We start from the raw sequence: 17,359 nt of genomic DNA on the forward strand, positions 1-17,359 counted from the left end.
AAACATGGGAAAACATTGTTGTTCCTCTTTAAATGTTGCGTTTTGAATATAAGCGGTTATAAGGTAACTAAGTCGAAAAACATAACCATACTCCATATAGTTTATAGAATTGAGATAAGGTTGGAGGAGAAGCCATTTCAATGGCTACTAATCTCTCAGCACCACCTCTCTCACCATATCTCTCCTCCCATAACCACCACCGCCGCCGCTGCCCGCTCCATTTCGCCTCCCCACTTCGTCTTCCCGCCAAGAAAAGATGTCCCATTTCATGCGCCGCATCCAAGAGAGCTCCTCCGCCGCCCTCCGCCGTCGCCGGCGAGCAGCAAAGCCCATCCCTAGCCGACCAGCTCAAACCTTTGTCCACCACCATTCTCTCCGACCAACCCAACGAAGCCCAGCTCCTATCCAAGCCCAAATCCACTTGGGTTAATCCCACCAAGTCCAGACCCTCCGTCCTCTCTCTCCAGCGCCACAAACGCTCCTCTCCTTACTCGCACAATCCCCAAATCAAGGACCTCAGAAACTTCGCCAAGAAATTGAACGATTGCGAGGAATCCCAATTCTCCGCTGTAATTGAGGGAATCCCTCACCCACCCACAAGAGAAAACGCCCTATTAGTTCTCAACAGCTTGCGGCCATGGCAAAAGACCCTACTTTTCTTCGATTGGGTAAAAGCTCAGAACGCATTTCCTATGGAAACCATCTTTTACAATGTCACAATGAAATCTTTGAGGTTTGGCCGCCAATTTCAGCACATTGAGGGTCTTGCTCTAGATATGGTTGAGAAGGAAATCCCTCTTGACAACATCACGTATTCCACCATTATCACTTGTGCAAAAAGGTGCAATCTTTTTGATAAAGCTGTGGAGTGGTTTGAGAGAATGTATAAAACTGGGTTGATGCCTGATGAGGTCACTTATTCCGCTGTGTTGGATGTGTATGCTAAATTGGGGAAGGTGGAGGAGGTGATGAGCTTGTATGAGCGAGGTAGAGCTAGTGGGTGGAAGCCTGATGAAATTGCTTTTGCTGTTTTGGCGAAGATGTTTGGTGAGGCAGGGGATTATGATGGGATCAAGTATGTTCTGCAAGAGATGAAGTCTCTAGGGATTCAACCTAATTTGGTTGTTTATAATTCTTTGCTCGAGGCTCTTGGTAAGGCTGGCAAGCCTGGTTTGGCCAGGAGTTTGTTTGAGGAGATGGTGGAATCGGGTGTTTCCCCGAACGAGAAGACGCTTACGGCCTTGATCAAGATATATGGTAAGGCTAGGTGGGCTAGGGATGCATTGCAGCTTTGGGAGAGGATGAGGTTGAATGGATGGCCTGTGGATTTCATCTTGTACAACACGTTGCTGAGCATGTGTGCTGATCTCGGGCTTGTGGAGGAGGCGGAGAAGCTTTTTGAGGACATGAAAGGGTCAGAGAAGTGCAAGCCGGATAGCTGGAGTTACACTGCCATGCTTAACATATATGGGAGTGGAGGCAGTGTTGATAAGGCCATGGTCTTGTTTAGGGAGATGTCTGAGGCTGGTGTGCAGCTCAATGTGATGGGGTGCACTTGTTTGATCCAGTGCTTGGGGCGGGCGAAGAGGATTGATGACTTGGTGAATGTGTTTGAGTTTGCTGTGGAGAATGGAGTGAGGCCAGATGATAGGTTGTGTGGTTGCTTGCTCTCTGTTGTGTCCTACTGCGATGGCAAGGATGCTAGTAAGGTTCTTGCTTGTTTGGAACGAGCAAACAAGACATTGTCTGCATTTGTGAAGGTGCTCAGTGGCGATGAGAGCACTGACTTTGATGCTCTGAAGGAAGAGTTCAAGCGGATATTGAGCAGCACGGCTGTTGAGGCGAGGAGGCCGTTTTGCAACTGTTTGATTGACATATGTAGGAATAGGAACCACCATGAGAGAGCTCATGAGCTTCTCTACTTAGGGACTTTGTACGGTTTGTATCCCGGTTTGCACACCAAGACTGAGGATGAATGGCGGTTGAATGTCCGGTCACTGTCAGTTGGAGCTGCTCACACCGCGTTGGAGGAGTGGATGGGTACTCTGGCTAAGATTGTGCAACGCAAGGAGAGTTTGCCTGCATTGTTCTCTGCCAACACGGGGTCAGGGAACCACAAGTTCTCTCAAGGTTTGGGGAGCGCCTTCGCCTCCCATGTGGAGAAGCTTGCGGCTCCTTTCACAGAGAGTGAGGGGAAGGCCGGTTTGTTCACTGCTACACGGGAAGATATGGTGTTGTGGCTGCAATCAAGAGCGCCCTCGTCTGTGACCACAGCATGAGTGCAGTTGCCTAGGCGCCAATTGCAAGAGTTTTGGACATTGTATACTTTTCTTTATAGCTGGCTTTACTTTGTTGTGGCCTTTGTCATAGGGCAAATTGATATTTGAAAGTAATATTAAGACTACATTTCTCACTTTAGTTTTTGTTACTTGCCAACTGTTGTTAGAGCCAATAGTAGTCATCTGTTGCTGTTGAACTTATTATCACGAGTGTAATATCTGCAGCAAAATGATGGCATATCTTTCTGATTTACTCTTTAACCATGTATGATCTCATTTCATTTGAATATGGAAGCAAAAGAAAGGTCAAGAAAAGTGAAGAAGCTTTGTCTTAGTGACAGTTCATTCGGTGCAGCTACTTGCCTTGCTCATAAAACCATGTCTTGTTTTTGTTTTATGGATTTAGGTGAATGTTGTTAGTGGTTCTTCTTAATAGATCAAGATTCACCACATAATTCTCTTACAAAGCTTGTAGCCTGAGAGGAAGGCAGCAAGTACATAAACTATAAAAGAAGCGAAAGACAAGCACACGGAGGCAACCGAAGCATTCCAAACTGAACTTCCAATTTCCATCTGTTTGATTGATGGCACAGCAACTGAAGATGCTGAAACAAGCACATATCCTGCCAACTGATACATCACATCACTACCATTCGTAACAACGGATAGTTGCCTTTAAATACACAACCAATTTCTATTTTGCATGTATATTAATAAAAGTGATACCTGATCAAAAAAGAAGCTGATGTAGTCAGATGCCTTGTCTGAGATGCATATGCCTCTGTGAGCTATATCACATATATTTTTGAAGATCTGATAGGCAGCATATATCACTGATAAAATGTTTGCAGTGAAGCAGTACCTATGCACAGTAAGCCACATAATTCATGTCAAAATCCATATCTTTAGCTATTAGGGGAATCATCACTTCAAACTACACGAATATTGGACTGTTTTAGCTTTCCAAATCGAAACTGACAGAGCAGCAACGTGGAAAAATAAAGATTTTCATTTTGATATGGGATGAAAATCCAAAAAACCAAAGTAGTGAAGTTGGTATATTCTCGGACAAGTTTCACAATTCATGTGTGAAAACAAAACAGGTGAAAAGTCGTGTATTTTGAGGCAAATAACCTCGTATCTCTGTGTGAAAACTTTTTCAAACACACACTTGTCCTGAATCAACTTACAGTAATTCAGGGTATTTCTTCAGCTTTGAATTTGTTGATGGTAGTGCGACCAGGGCGAAAGCAGAGCCAAAGGAGAAAAGGAGAGAGAGAAACCTAAGGAGGAAGCTCGCGGTCTGCACTGGAGGTCTGGAGCTCCACCTGGTGGAGGCCACGGAGAATGAGAATGGAGACGGTGTTGGCAAAGGAGGCTGTGCCGGTGAGAACCCTGCAACCGGAGAGACTGTAACACCAGACATTGATCCCCACACTCTATAACTGCAACATGCCTTCTTCCATTTTGTTTCCTTTGCTTACCTGCTCTTTCTTAAACAAAGCTCTATAGCAGACTTTCTTATCTAACATTCTTTCTTTTGTATTAGTATTACACAATTTGGCATTCATGAATCATTAGTTTAACAACACAGTCAACGCTGCAGATACAAAACATTACTAGGATTGGTTATATTTTGCATATGCTGATTCAGAGTACTGTGCAAAGTATTGAGGGAATTAAAATTATTGACTTGATGTAAACCTGTGACAAATGATTTTTAGCTTATACTTAATTTTTTACTAGTTGGTGATCAATAGTTCCTGCTATAAATTTTAGAGTATTAGGTGAGAAAGTAGACTTACTAATCTACTAAAAAAGACAGAATATTCCCCCAGTTGCATTACTTATTATTACAATAATCAACCTATCAACCTGAGAAATCAAGAAAAAGGTGGAGTACAATTTATTGTGAGAATGAATGACTATTTATTACTAGTTTGGATTTTTTCTTTTCATCTAATGCAAAATTATAAAAAACAACATACAAAATACAATAAGCTTGGAGTAGGGGAAGATTTGCCCAGAAATACGTTGTAAAATGAAGAGAATCTTTTCAAAAAACACGACGCGTGACTGCAGGCCGAGAGCTTACTTAGCAGAACCTCCTTGTTGGCTTCAGATCAAGGCTTGGACCTGTATCCCCATGGATTCTGGCTTGCCCATTTCCATTGGTCCCTACACATTTCATCGATGCCATATTTTGCCCTAAAAAACACGTGGAGAAAAATAGGATTAGAGATCAAAATGGCTAGCAATTTTATATGTGAACATCTAAGAGAAGTAAGGTACTTACTTCCAACCAAGCTCTTTCTCAGCTTTATCTGTTGATGCATAAACAGCTGTTGCATCTCCCGGTCGTCTCGGACAGAGTTTAATAGGAAGTTTCTGTAAGAAGCGAAAAGTGTTCCGAGTATATAAACTAGTCTAGCACGTATAGCATGTTTCATGTTTTTCAAAGGAAAGCGCAGGATATGCATTTACCTTTCCCGATGCCTTCTCGAAAGCTGCCACCATTTCAAGAACGGATGTGCCACGGCCAGTCCCCAAGTTGTAGGCAACGCAACCTCAAATATAAAACACGTGTTGGATGAATCAATAAGGTGAAGTGGAATTTTGAATGCCAAAAAAATATCTTGTAATATGTGGTTGTTTCTTATATGGATAAACTAGTGTATTCACCTATGTCATTGCTCTGCAGAAGCTTCTCCAGCGCAACCACATGGCCGTCTGCCAAATCCATAACATGGATGTAGTCTCGGATCTGTTAAGGAGAAACTATCAAACATAATATCTAGGAATCACAATAAGTGCAGCAGAACACAAAATAGACACACGGCAATGCAGTTTTACAATCTTCCATAGATACCCTAAAGATGTAGTACAATATATTTTTGTGCTAAAAAATGTACGCGATGGATCACGTACGAAAACTTTTAAAATCAAGAAATGCAGTTAACATCCCATACTACATTAGATTATCCTACATACCGCGCTACCATCAGGTGTGGGATAATCGTGCCCATAAACATTTAGCTCAGGCAATCTACCAACAGCCACTTGTGTTATATAAGGCATAAGATTATTGGGGATTCCCTTAGGGTCCTCTCCAAGCATGCCACTCTCGTGGGCCCCAACCGGGTTGAAGTATCTGAGTAAAATTATTCTCCATTTTTGGTCTGCCTTCTGCAGATCTCGAGCAATTTCTTCCAGAAAGAGCTAATGAAAAAACAAGAAAATGTTTCATTTAGGACTCAACTCAGACAACATTTTCTTGAGACTCAATCATGAAATCACAAGTGGTCTCAAGGGGACAAACCTTTGTGCGACCATAAGGATTCATAGCCTTCAACTCGAAGTCTTCAACACAAGGAATTTTATCGGGCTGACCATAAACCGTTGCAGACGAGGAGAACACCAACTACACACGAGATCATATCTTATGTCAACAATGGCGTGAGTAAAGATAAGCTCATTCGTAGTCATATAGCTATATGCTGAAAGCAAATTAGTAAATACGACATTGTTGAAAGCAGACTTGTAAATAAGACATTGTTGATTTTGTCATAGGAAAGACCAGACTCATAAAACACGACCAATCCTACGCGGCATTGTCCTGAGTGGGACTAGTCCATCTAACCAAACCACATATCATAAGACTAAGTTATGTTATATGTGTAATCCACAAAACTGACAACCCACAAGTAGATCATGTCAGCATTATCAAAAGAGACAGATCACCATATCTTTGCCTTACAAACCACATTACAACTGCTAATGAATCATGTACCTTATTTGAAGATGACATTATAACACATACATTCCTTTCAAATTATACCAAACCTTCTTTAAAAATGGATTTCCCATTTCACTAGTTTTCTAACTACTAATATCTCACAACATTCAAGTAAAACAACATACCTTCTTACAGTTATACTTTGCCATGACTTTGTATAAATTGATAGATCCAACCAAATTGTTGTCGAAATATCTCATAGGATTAGCAACACTCTCACCAACAGCTTTAAGCCCAGCAAAATGGATCACTGCATCTAATCTACCAAAAAGTTTAAAACTACCAATTATACACACAACACATTAGAAAATACAAAAAAGTAGATAAACCAAGTAAATGTATAATTACTTGCTCTCAGAAAACAATTTCTCCAGATCGTCCACATTCCTAATATCCCCCTGCAATCAAGACAAACCATCCAAAAGGCAGCATCTCTATCAGGAAAAAAATCTTAATTTTGAATAAAATAAAACATATTTTCTCAAAAGCAACTTGGAATATACCAAATGGAAATCGAGATTGTTGGAGAGTTGGGGGCCGACCAACTGCCTGACTCTGTCAAGTGCTTCTTCGACGGCATTGTCGAGGTTGTCTAAGACAGAGACCTTGAAGCCCTCTTTGAGCAGCTGCACCACCGTGTGTGAGCCGATAAAGCCAGCGCCCCCAGTCACCAAAATCCTTTCTTTCGTACCCATTTTGTGATATGATCAAAGAAGCTCGCGCCTTTTTAGTGTGTGCGTGCATATCTTGATGTTGCAGGATTTGGGATTTTAAATAGAAAAGCGTGTCGTGTGGATGATGAGTCAGCGTCAATCAGAGGATAGATGAGAGTTTGAGTAAAAAGAGGAATTCCGGATAAAGTTGTACCGAATTGAAAGTTGCTTCGTTTCTCACGAATGATCTATATCACCAATCATATGAGAGAATTACTAGTATTCTGTTGAAATTGAAAAACGGAAATATCCACTCTTCAAAAAATTAAAAACTATTTATCTTACTAGCAACATCCAACGTCCCAGCCTCTCAATTCGCCTCACGAATCACAATCCCAATTAAAATAAAATCGCATGACAATTGTTTTCAAATTGTGTGTTATAAGCTGAATTTGTGTTTTGCAAACAGCAGTTCAACCGGATGCAGTGGTCTAGTGAACGTGCAACATAATCAGTCAATGAAGGGATATAGATAATAAAATTACACAAGATAGAAACTTGAAGATAATAATCAAGATATGGACGACACTCCATTCTCTAGAGATGATCCCAGAGTTTTTGATTTTTGCTCATCCACAATAGGCTCCAAAATACTATACTCCCTTCGTCCCAAGTTACTTGAGTCGTATTCCTTTTTGGGTTGTCCCGAGTTACTTGAGTCATTTCTCTTTTTGGCTAAAAACAAAACATCTAATCACACCTACTTTATTCTTTCTTTTACTTTACTCTCTCTTATTTCTCTTACTTTATTCCCTCATCTACTTTATTTAACTCACTAAACACAACTTTCTTAAATCCCGTGCCGAAAAGAAACGCCTCAAGTAACATGAGACGGAGGGAGTATTAAACAAACGGATGAAGGTGCTACATTATTGATTATCAAATTTGGGCAACATTTAAGACCACCCATCATCGGTGACTTTGAGATAGGAGCAAACACATAAGACAAAATAGAAAGAAATAAAAATAAAGTAAAAAATTAAATAACTCAACCCAACCTTCAATTTGGGGGCTTGTCAGCCGACCCAACATAAAGGGGAGGGCAAAGGACACATGTCTATTTTGTATTGGCTCAATATATTATTATTTTTACTTTTTTTATTTACTATTAATTATTGATTAATCACTACTTTATTTATGTACATGTTTTAGCACATTTAGATTAAATTTGGCACAAACAATTAAATATGTACTAATGTTTATCTTGTTTAAGGTAGCTTTTTTTTCACTCTTCATTTGTATTTTAGTTTGTTTATTTCCATTTGTATTTTAGTTTGTTTATTTCTATTATCGTATTGTATTTTTTAATGTGTGTAATTTATTATTATATTGTGCTTTAATTATTTGAATATCTAATATTTTCTATTTTAAATTTGAATCATATACTTTTTATTATAATTTTTAGATATTATTTAATATATTTAAATTAATTATAAATCAAAGTATTAATATAAAATACCCCTCCGTCCCCGATTAATTGTCACTCTTTTCCATTTTGGACCGTCCCTCAACAATTGTCACACTTTATTTTTATCATAAATGGTAAGTAGGTCCCATATTCCACTAACTCACTTCACTCACATTTTATTATGAAACCAATATAAAAAAGTGGATCTCACATTCCACTAACTTTTTCAACCAACTTTTCTTTGCATTTCTTAAAACTCATGTCCGGTCAAAGAGTGACAATTAATCAGGGACGGAGGGAGTATATGAAAAAGAAAATATTTTATTAGGTTGGGTTGGGTCACTAATGGAAGTAAAAAAGTTGATGGGGTTGAATTGAGTGAGGGTTATGTATGTGGAGGATAGAGAAATGAATATTGATGCGAAGCATTTTTTCTATATTTTTCCCCTTAGTGCTACACATTTTTATGTAAATTATCAAATCGATGTTTTCATCGAAATTTAGGATGTAAAAAACTTATTGGAGCTCACTTAAACATTCCATCAAACACTTGGTGTGCTATGTACGTAAAAGACAAGTACAGAATTCTCTTTGAGGCATTTCACCAAACAATTGGTGTGCACTGCGTTTTAACTCAAAATTCAGTACAACAGCAGCGCGGACGACAGAATCTCGCCGGAGACCCGCCGGAAATGCACGCTCAATGCTCCAAACAGAATCACTATCTGTCATTTCACACAGCAAAGCTACTAAGCCACATATGTCGTGCATACATCGCAACGCCCGTCCGGTCCAATTCTCGAAGGCGTGGAGACTCCAGTGCTTACCACCCACCCGGGTGAGTTTTGCACCAACAAATACACCCGGGCGGGTAAGATTCGGAAGGCGTAAGGAGTCCAGAATGGGTAGAATTTCTATCACATGACCGGGTGATTTTTTTGTTTCAAAATCCACCTGCCCGGGTAGCTGTTAAACGGCAGTTTCATGTTTAAAGAGGGAAGTTGTGCAAATTGGGGGTGGTTGCTTTGGAACAAAAGGAGACGAAGAAAGAGAGAATAGAGGGAGACGATTTTAGCAGAAAATTGAGAGAGAAGGAGGCATCTGAAGAAGAGGAAGAATTAGGAACTAAGGGGGAGAAATTAATTGGAGATATTGAAGGAGCTGCTTGAGGGAATTTGGAGAAATAGATTGGGAGCACTTGGCGTGAAGTGCTGGAGACTAATTTTGCAAAGAAGAGAACTTCAACAATTCATCATCCTCAACTTCTCCGAAATTGATCCATGGTTTCATTCAATATTGTTGTTCCTAGTTTAATTATGATAGGCTAAGAACTCCATTGTTGCTCCAAACATGTTGTTAGACAAGTTAATTTCATGATTTATCTTATGTCTGTTTCTATCTCGTGTTCGTCTTTGCTACTTGTTCATTAAAAGAAAGTATTGCTTAAGGTGCATCTTTGGTGATAATTCATTAATCTTAATTTAATGTTTCTTTAGCTTGAATTAAGACGGACCAAGGGATTATCAAGTAGATTCGTTTAGATGACAAATTGGTAATGGATTTTGAGCATATTTTCTTTGAATCTCGCACTTCCGTAGGATTTTTAGAATTGTGGAACTTGATTTTAAGAATATGTGTTTAGCTATTCTTTGACCATTTGTGTTTAGCATGTATAGTGCCTACACATTTTTTTTATGCATAGCTTTTTTAAAAAAAATCAAAATGTAATGTTCCAAAAACATGCTCTTAGCCCGAAAGTGACTAAGAACCAAACAAGAACATGAAAGTGAAAGTAGAGGTCCCACAAGTCGAGATCCTCCATGCTATCAAGATGTAAAAAAACTAACTAAATATACAAGAAGGAAAAAGAAACAAGATCAAAACCAACCACCAAAGGAGTAAAAAGTTCAACCCACATCTCTATGTCGGAAACGGAAGTTGGGATATCCCAACTGGTCCATCCTAACTAGCACCTTCAGGTACCGAGGCGCAGAGATTGGATCAAAGTATGTCAAGGCAGGGGTCTGTACCCCCTACTTGCCAGAAAATCAGCAGCCCGGTTTCCTTCTCTGTAGATGTGTGAGAATCGAACATGCCGCTGAGCTGTCATGCTCCGGATCAAAGCCATATGATGTCTAAAATCCGCAGAGCTAAGGTGTCCAGATGACAACAAACTAACTAGAGCCGCTGAGTCCAGCTCTATCCAAATGTGAGTAGAAATCTCCATAGCCATCTCCAAGCCCCAAATAAGAGCCAAAAGCTCGGCTTCAAAGCTCGATGATGCAGCTATTGGAGCACAAAAGGCCCGCAGAAGGCCTCTATCAGAACCCCGGACCAATCCTCCCTCCCCCGCCGCCAGTGTCGATGTAGAGAAGGCACCGTCTGTGTTCAGCTTCACTCAAGGTGCATCAGGGGGATGCCATAAGACCATGAGCGACCGCAGAATACGCTGTCTGGGGGAGAAAAACATGAAATCAACCGACGACAAGCATCCCCTCCAATGAGTCGAGGTGATCCTACCGGCCTGAACAAGCACATGCAGATGATGAGTGACCTGCCAAATAACATGTGAATGACGAAAAGGACGACTGCCATGCTTGCAGCCGTTCCTCTCCATCCAAAGAAACCAAGCAATCAAACAAGGAACAAGAAAACTAATATGCATGGCGGGAGCCCTCTGGAAAGAAGACCTCCGCCAGTGACCTAGTCTAATTGCAATATTAGTGCTCGTGTGAATCGGTGTGTGCGAGGAAGGAAACCAGGCATCGAAATACTCCCATGCAGAAACCGTCGACTGACTCGAAAAAAAGACATGACTGAGAGACTCGACCGAAGGAGACCTACAACAATGACACCTAGACGCTAACTCAATTCCCCTCCTCTGCAACTTCTCATCCACCGACAGCCTACCAAACAGTAACCTCCAAATGAACACCGAGATGGTAGGGGTCAACCCCTGATTCCAAATAAGCCCTAAAATCTCCCTCTTCGGCAATCTAGTCCGGATGCTCTCCCAGGCTGAGGTCACAGAGAACTCGCCATGGCTAGTCAGACTCCACCGCCTCACATCCTTCGCCCCCAACTTGATCGGCGTGGCTCTGATCTGGTCTATCACATCGGGAGGTACGCCAAACCTGAAAGACAAACAATGCAAGATATCCTCATCCCATGCATGCTCATGCCAATATGATGCAACGTCCTAAGATTGAGGAGGATCATTTTCCGGGATGCACAGACTCCGGATAGGGCTAGCCCCAAGCCAGACATCATCCCAGAAACTGATCTTCCCCTCCCCCAAGGACCAACGAATATAATCATGCATGTATGACCAAATACGACGCAAACATAGCCAAGTAGGACTATCATACGACCAGCAAGGAGATGTATGCAAATGACATGTTAGGATATTGTACTTCTGGATCATGAAATGTGCCCAGAGAGAGTCATGAGCAAGAAGTCTCCACCACAACTTGAACCCAAGAGTCATTGCCACTTCCCTGAAGCGGTGAATACCCAAGCCACACTCATCAAAAGGTAGGCAAATCTGTCTCCAAGAGATCCAGTGCAGCTTCCTCTTCTCTCCAACTGTGCCCTAAAAATATCTAGCCAGTATTTGTTCCAACTCCTCCAGAAAGCCAAGCAGAGGGTTCATGACCTGTAAGATGTGTAGCGGGATGGCGGCTAACGTGCTCTTAATCAGAGCAAGATGGCCCCCAAAAGCAAGATGTCGGTGGGACCAACTGTGGATTTTGTCCATCAGCTTCTGCCTAAGGGACAAAAGATGATCTGCCCTCCTCGCTCCTCTGAAGATCGGGACCCCAAGGTATGTGAAAGGCATCACCCCTCTCTGAAATCCTCCAACCTCCTCCACAATGCTAGCAAACTCCACGTGTTCATCCACCAAATAGAACTATGTCTTCCCATTGTTCACCATCTGACCAGACACGGCTATGTAGTGATCCAGGCATCCAACCAACTTCTCTACCGCCTCTCTGTGAGCCCTCGAGAAAATAATGATGTCATCCGCGCAGGAGAGGTGGGTGATAACGGGGGCCTTTTTTTGGCATCTGTAGACCATCTCTCTATCCCCCTTGATCCGTCTGTCGAGACATCTCGAGAGGTAGTCTGCCGCCAACACAAAGAGCGAAGGTGATAGTGGATCCCCTTGTCTCAGCCCCCTGGAGGACTGAAAGAAGCCTGCCAGACCGCCCTTCACCAGAACAGAGAACCAGCATGATGACATGCATCTCCTAATCATACCCACCCAGGCTGTTGAGAATCCCATCTTTTCCAAGACCTGGAGCAAAAAAGGCCACTGGACTCTATCATACGCCTTTGTCATATCCAGCTTGAGAGCCAGATTGGGCGATCTCCCTCTACTCGAGAGTTCCTTCCCCAGGTCATGTATCAACTCTTGGGCCAAGAAAGCTTTGTCACTAAGCAGGCGGCCCTTGATGAACCCACTCTGATTCGGTGAAATGACAAGGGGTAGTAGAGGTGCAAGTCTCAAAGCTAGGATCTTTTGTGATGATCTTGTTCGTAACATTGCAGAGGCTAATCGGTCTAAAATCTCCTCACGTGACTGGATTAGGCTTCTTCGGAATGAGAACGATCATGGTCGCCGTGAAACTTCTGGGCATAAATTCCCCACTGAAGAAGTCCCCGACTGCTGCAATCACATCACTCCTCACAGTGTCCCAGCAGTGCTGGAAGAACAACGAAGTGAATCCATCCGGTCCGGACACACTATCGCCACTGATCCCAAAAACTGCATCCTTAACCTCCTTCTCCTACGGCTGCGAGCATAGAGCCTCCTGATCAACCAAATCTGGCAATGTATGTATGAGAGAAAGATCGGGCTGTGCAAGGTCCCCGACGTCCGATGTCAGAAGCTGCTGAAAGAAGGCTGCTGCCGACTTCCTAATCTCTGCCTCTTCCGTCAGTGACTGTCCCCCAACCTCGACCGTGTGTATCCTTGAGTTAACTTTCTTCTGTCTGACCCATCCATGAAAGAATTTGGAGTTTCTCTCTCCATCTGCCGCCCATTTGATAACCGTTTTTTGTCTCCAGAATTCTTCTTCCATCTTTGCCGTGACGATGAGCTCTGCAGAAATTCTACTGAATTCCACTCTATGTGCTAGTGTCGGGTCACTGTCATATAGGATCTGTGCCTCAAGAACTGCCTGTTCTGCACCCTTTAGGTTCTGGAGGATGTTGCCAAGCACTTCTTTGTTCCACCAGACCTTTAAGAACTTCTTAATCCTAATAAGCTTGAGTTGGAGGTTCATCATGCCATTATACCCTGTTTCTGCCTCCCATACTCTGGCAATCTCGCCCCTAAAAGTTTCATGCCGTACCCACATGTTCTGAAATCTGAAAGCCAGTCTCGCGATCTGGACAGAAAATTGGCATCTCATCAAAAGAGGGGTATGATCAGAGCTGAATCTCACCAGATGTGTCACTCGGGTAGTTGCGAAGACTGATGCCCAATGCTCTCCAATCAAGATGCGGTCTAACCTCTCCCAAAGTCCCCCCATGCCACGTGAAGATCGGTCCATCAAAACCTGGGTCAATCACCTGGCACTCTGCAATAACATCTGCAAACTCCATCATGTCTCTGTGTCTGTCTGTGTCACTCCCCTGTCTCTCTTCATTGGTCAGGAACATGTTGAAGTCTCCTCCCACTAGCCATGACCTTCCCTCCATAGCTAGCAAGATGTCTCCTAACTTTTCCCAAAGTGTCTGTCTTGTCTCTCTCGTATGTCTCCCATAGACTATGGTGATGTAGATCGGGAAAGAGAAGATTGCGACAGAGACCTTAGCGTGTAAAGCCTGTCTCGAGTCGTCTACCACTTCCACTGTCCAATCCTCATGGGCAAGAATCCAAATATGACCACTTTCATTGGTTCCCGCAAACCGAAGGCCCTGGAAGTTCCTCCCTAAAGCTGGCGGCGTCCTCTGTGGTTCAATCACTGCTGCAAACAAAACCTTGTGTTATCGAATCAGATATCTGAGATGTCTTTTAGTGCGGACGTTTGCCACACCCTGCCCGTTCCACACTAGGAACTGGCTCGTCATGAGGAAAAAAATCAGGTTGTGCGCGAGGTGGAAACCCTCACTTTCTTCATCGGTGCTTTAATCATGGGGCGCCGATCCCCATCGCTGGAAAACTCCATCGGTAAGCTCCCATTACTGGCAGCCTCATTCAGTACCCCCTTTGCTCTTCTGGCCTTGTGAATAATCTGAGCGTCTGCAGTTTCGTCATGCAAAACCAAAGCCATGGACGACTCTGTCTCAAGATCATCATCCTCCAAAATATCAAATCTGTTACTGTGCACTCCAAGTCCCGTGTAGTCCTCGTGGTCAGATAAACGTCTCCCTCTAAATATAGGTGAGAGAGATCTAGGTCTGCTCTGCGGCTCCCCCTATCATCCGTCTCGAACTCCGATCCCTTAGTCTCTGACACGGCTCGGCCCTCAACCTCTTCTAGCCTCCTCAACCTCCTTCGCTCTCTATACCTCGCTCTGCTCTCTGGGCTTCTCTTCTTCATTCTCTTACCCTTATCAGATGGGTGTTGGTCAAGCATGCCCGAGTTAGAGGCAAAAATAGACTCTCGAAGCTGAAGGTTGGTACCGTGGTTGTCTTTTCGGCTTGTCACCACTTTGTATTCATACCTTGTTGACTGCACTTCCTTATCCTGTTCCTGCGATGCTGGATTCCTAAAAAAAGTGCCTCTTTTACCCACACGGTTCCAACCCGATTCTGCCTCTGTCTGCACGACTGGTAGCTTTCCCCGTGGCTGATCCCCTTGCTCACCTCTCATGTCATTGTGCTTTTGTTGTGCCGGTCTGGAGTAATCCTTCTTGGGTGGTGCCGGTTTCTTCCCAAATGCATAGCACTGGTCCTCTGAGTGGCCAACATGCTTGCAGGCCGAACAGTAATGTGGGATCTTATCCCATCTCACCTGCAAAGTCACATCTTTTCCCCCAAGTCGAAGTATACATTTTTCTGGGACTGGCTTTGAGATGTCTATTTCAATGCAAATGCGTGCATATGACAAACGTGCACGTGTGATAGTGCTATGATCAATCTGAATGGGCTCACCGAACAGTTTACCAATGGAAAATAATATAGATTCCTCAAAGAGATGAATGGGTAATGCATGCAAATTGCACCAAACAGCAGCAATGAGAGTCTCAAAATAAAGATAAAAATCAGGAGTCCATTTAAACATTCTCATCGGGTGATGCTCAATAAACCAAGTATTATTATTACTAGCTCCACATAAAACTTTCACATAATCATCTATCTCAGACAGGGTGATGAGGATATGCTTGGCACTAATAAAGTTCCAGGTTAGCGTACCTTTTAATTAGAAGTTTGACAGGGCATTGCGGATCGAGTGCGGGGTTGGGATGGAGTGTGAGAACTTTCCAATCAGGGCGAGCCCCATGCGATCTGCAAGCTCATTGTTATCAGTATCAGGTAATTGGAGGCAAGGAATACCGTTTTCCTGGGATGCCGTCCCCCTTTGTTTCACTTTATTGGGGTCCAAGATGAAAGGTACATTCGCTATCTTTGGTTGCCCGCCCTTAAGCACATCCGCCATGGTTTTATTTGGCTTATCTTTCCCAGATCCCTGTGAAGTACGGGATGAGCCTTCTTGGCTAGGTTCCTGTATCAGAGAGCGATCCATCATCGCCATCCATTCTGGGGAGGGGGTGGGAGGAATGTCTTTCTTTTTGGTCTTATGGTTCTGGGAGGAGGGTTTGAGATTGCGGGTGTTCTTTGATGGCCGAGAGGGCTGGGAAGTAGTAGAGTGTTTTGGCAATTTTGTTGTAGGAGATGGCTCGAAAGAAGGCAAAAGAAGTTGGCTAGTTTTGGGGTTGAGTATGTTTTTTCGAAGTTTGGGTGATGTGTGGATGGAGGATGGGTTAATATTTAGGCTTTCTTAGGTATGGGTTTTTCAAAAGTCGCGTACCTTTAGTTTAGAAGTCGGCCTAGGTATGGGTGCGTTCTTAGCCCCCCCGGGATGGATGCTAGGATTAGTTCTATCTTTTCCCACGTACCAAAATGTCTTTCAATTGATCCTGAGCCCGCCACGGTTGATTTGACTCGGCTGATCTCGAAATTTGCAACTTGTAGTACACGTGATTCCGCCAAGTCAATATTAGCATGTACTTCATGATCTAACATGGTAGTATTCAACGATTCCATGTCCAAAGTGGGAGCTTTCAGATCACCTGGTGTATCGCAAAGTTTGGCGACAACCAAGCTCCTATCTTCTTCCGCCATCGGCTTCAATCCCTCTCCCGAGTCACCGAGCAACTCCGACGGTGAAATTTGATCAACCACGCCCCCCGGCAGTTTGGAGAGTTTCTTCGCCGGCGAGCTTCTCATCACAATCAACCACCCACGTTTCCTTCTCCTCCATCTCTGCCACACCACCGCCGCGATCGTCCCTCCCACCATGAGGAGCGACCATGGCGGAAACCATAGATATTAAGTAACCCGCCAAAAAACCCTAGTCGCCACACGCTTAATGCGTCGACAACCAATAAACGATGATATCCCCCAACCCGCTCACCTCTCAAAACCCGACACAGACCAGACCTGACCAGACCGGAGTTAGTCGGACAAACCAGCTCTGGTGAACGGAAAATAAGAAAAAGAAAAATGCAAATCCTACCACAACCCTAATAAGCGCCGCCACATGCCTCTACCGCCCGGCGCCCACCCAGCACCTGACCCCACCGGACCCCCCCGACACAACCACGGCGCGACCTCGTCGGAATGGGCGGCCGATCGCCTGAAACCGTGAACAAACTCGACGACGCACCAGATTTGATGAAAACGACGACAAGAGCCCTAAAAAACATTAAAATCTAAAATAAAATGGTGGAAATCAAGAACAAGACACGAGGAATCCAATGAAACAAACTGGAACGAATTCCGACGGGTAGAACTCAAGAAATCAACGATTTCTGTATGACAGAAATCGAAAACCCTAGTTATCTATCTTAACCTCTATCATGTATAGTGCCTACACCTTAGTTTGCTTTTAATTGTCCCGAATGTTGTGAGATAGAATCGAATATATAAGAAAAATCCTCTTGTTGTCTACAATTATTTGGAGTAACTTTCGTCTCTCTTGTGTTAATTA

The 17,359-nt window shown here is 43.3% G+C and overlaps 3 protein-coding genes across 3 annotated transcripts; 1 reads left to right on the plus strand and 2 right to left on the minus strand.

Moving 5' to 3' along the window:
- Positions 1–62: 62 nt before the first annotated feature.
- Positions 63–2,413, plus strand: LOC121770885 (pentatricopeptide repeat-containing protein At5g46580, chloroplastic-like). The gene has a single exon (XM_042167668.1). It carries the CDS (start codon positions 141–143, stop codon positions 2,277–2,279), a length of 2,139 nt encoding a protein of 712 aa, XP_042023602.1. The 5' UTR covers positions 63–140; the 3' UTR covers positions 2,280–2,413.
- Positions 2,414–2,643: 230 nt separating this feature from the next.
- Positions 2,644–3,705, minus strand: LOC121770226 (CASP-like protein 4A4). Its single transcript, XM_042166996.1, has 3 exons — positions 3,470–3,705; positions 3,006–3,141; positions 2,644–2,909 (listed from the first exon to the last, which is right to left on the minus strand). The coding sequence occupies exons 1-3, from the start codon at positions 3,703–3,705 to the stop codon at positions 2,724–2,726; spliced, it is 558 nt and encodes a 185-aa protein (XP_042022930.1). The 3' UTR covers positions 2,644–2,723.
- A 375-nt stretch (positions 3,706–4,080) lies between these two features.
- LOC121770886 (bifunctional UDP-glucose 4-epimerase and UDP-xylose 4-epimerase 1-like) lies at positions 4,081–7,123 on the minus strand. Its single transcript, XM_042167669.1, has 9 exons — positions 6,579–7,123; positions 6,424–6,473; positions 6,201–6,336; positions 5,599–5,700; positions 5,271–5,498; positions 4,962–5,043; positions 4,764–4,846; positions 4,576–4,667; positions 4,081–4,487 (listed from the first exon to the last, which is right to left on the minus strand). Exons 1-9 carry the CDS (start codon positions 6,768–6,770, stop codon positions 4,403–4,405), a joined length of 1,050 nt encoding a protein of 349 aa, XP_042023603.1. The 5' UTR covers positions 6,771–7,123; the 3' UTR covers positions 4,081–4,402.
- Between the last annotated feature and the right edge of the window lie 10,236 nt (positions 7,124–17,359).

This window comes from Salvia splendens, chromosome 16, assembly GCF_004379255.2.
Source record: "Salvia splendens isolate huo1 chromosome 16, SspV2, whole genome shotgun sequence".
Classification (NCBI taxonomy): Eukaryota; Viridiplantae; Streptophyta; class Magnoliopsida; order Lamiales; family Lamiaceae; genus Salvia; species Salvia splendens.

Bases quoted from the DNA above. Each gene is read 5' to 3' on its own strand.
- LOC121770885 (XM_042167668.1), top strand. From the start codon at position 141: ATGGCTACTAATCTCTCAGCACCACCTCTCTCACCATATCTCTCCTCC.
- LOC121770226 (XM_042166996.1), bottom strand. From the start codon at position 3,705: ATGTCTGGTGTTACAGTCTCTCCGGTTGCAGGGTTCTCACCGGCACAG. The intron at 3,142-3,469 runs GTAAGTTGATTC...TACTGTGCATAG, and splicing joins AAGAAATACCCTGAATTACT to GTACTGCTTCACTGCAAACA. The intron at 2,910-3,005 runs GTATCACTTTTA...GTGATGTATCAG, and splicing joins TCAGCTTCTTTTTTGATCAG to TTGGCAGGATATGTGCTTGT.
- LOC121770886 (XM_042167669.1), bottom strand. From the start codon at position 6,770: ATGGGTACGAAAGAAAGGATTTTGGTGACTGGGGGCGCTGGCTTTATC. The intron at 6,337-6,423 runs GTAATTATACAT...ACTTTTTGGTAG, and splicing joins AAATTGTTTTCTGAGAGCAA to ATTAGATGCAGTGATCCATT. The intron at 4,847-4,961 runs GTGAATACACTA...TTTATATTTGAG, and splicing joins TCTGCAGAGCAATGACATAG to GTTGCGTTGCCTACAACTTG.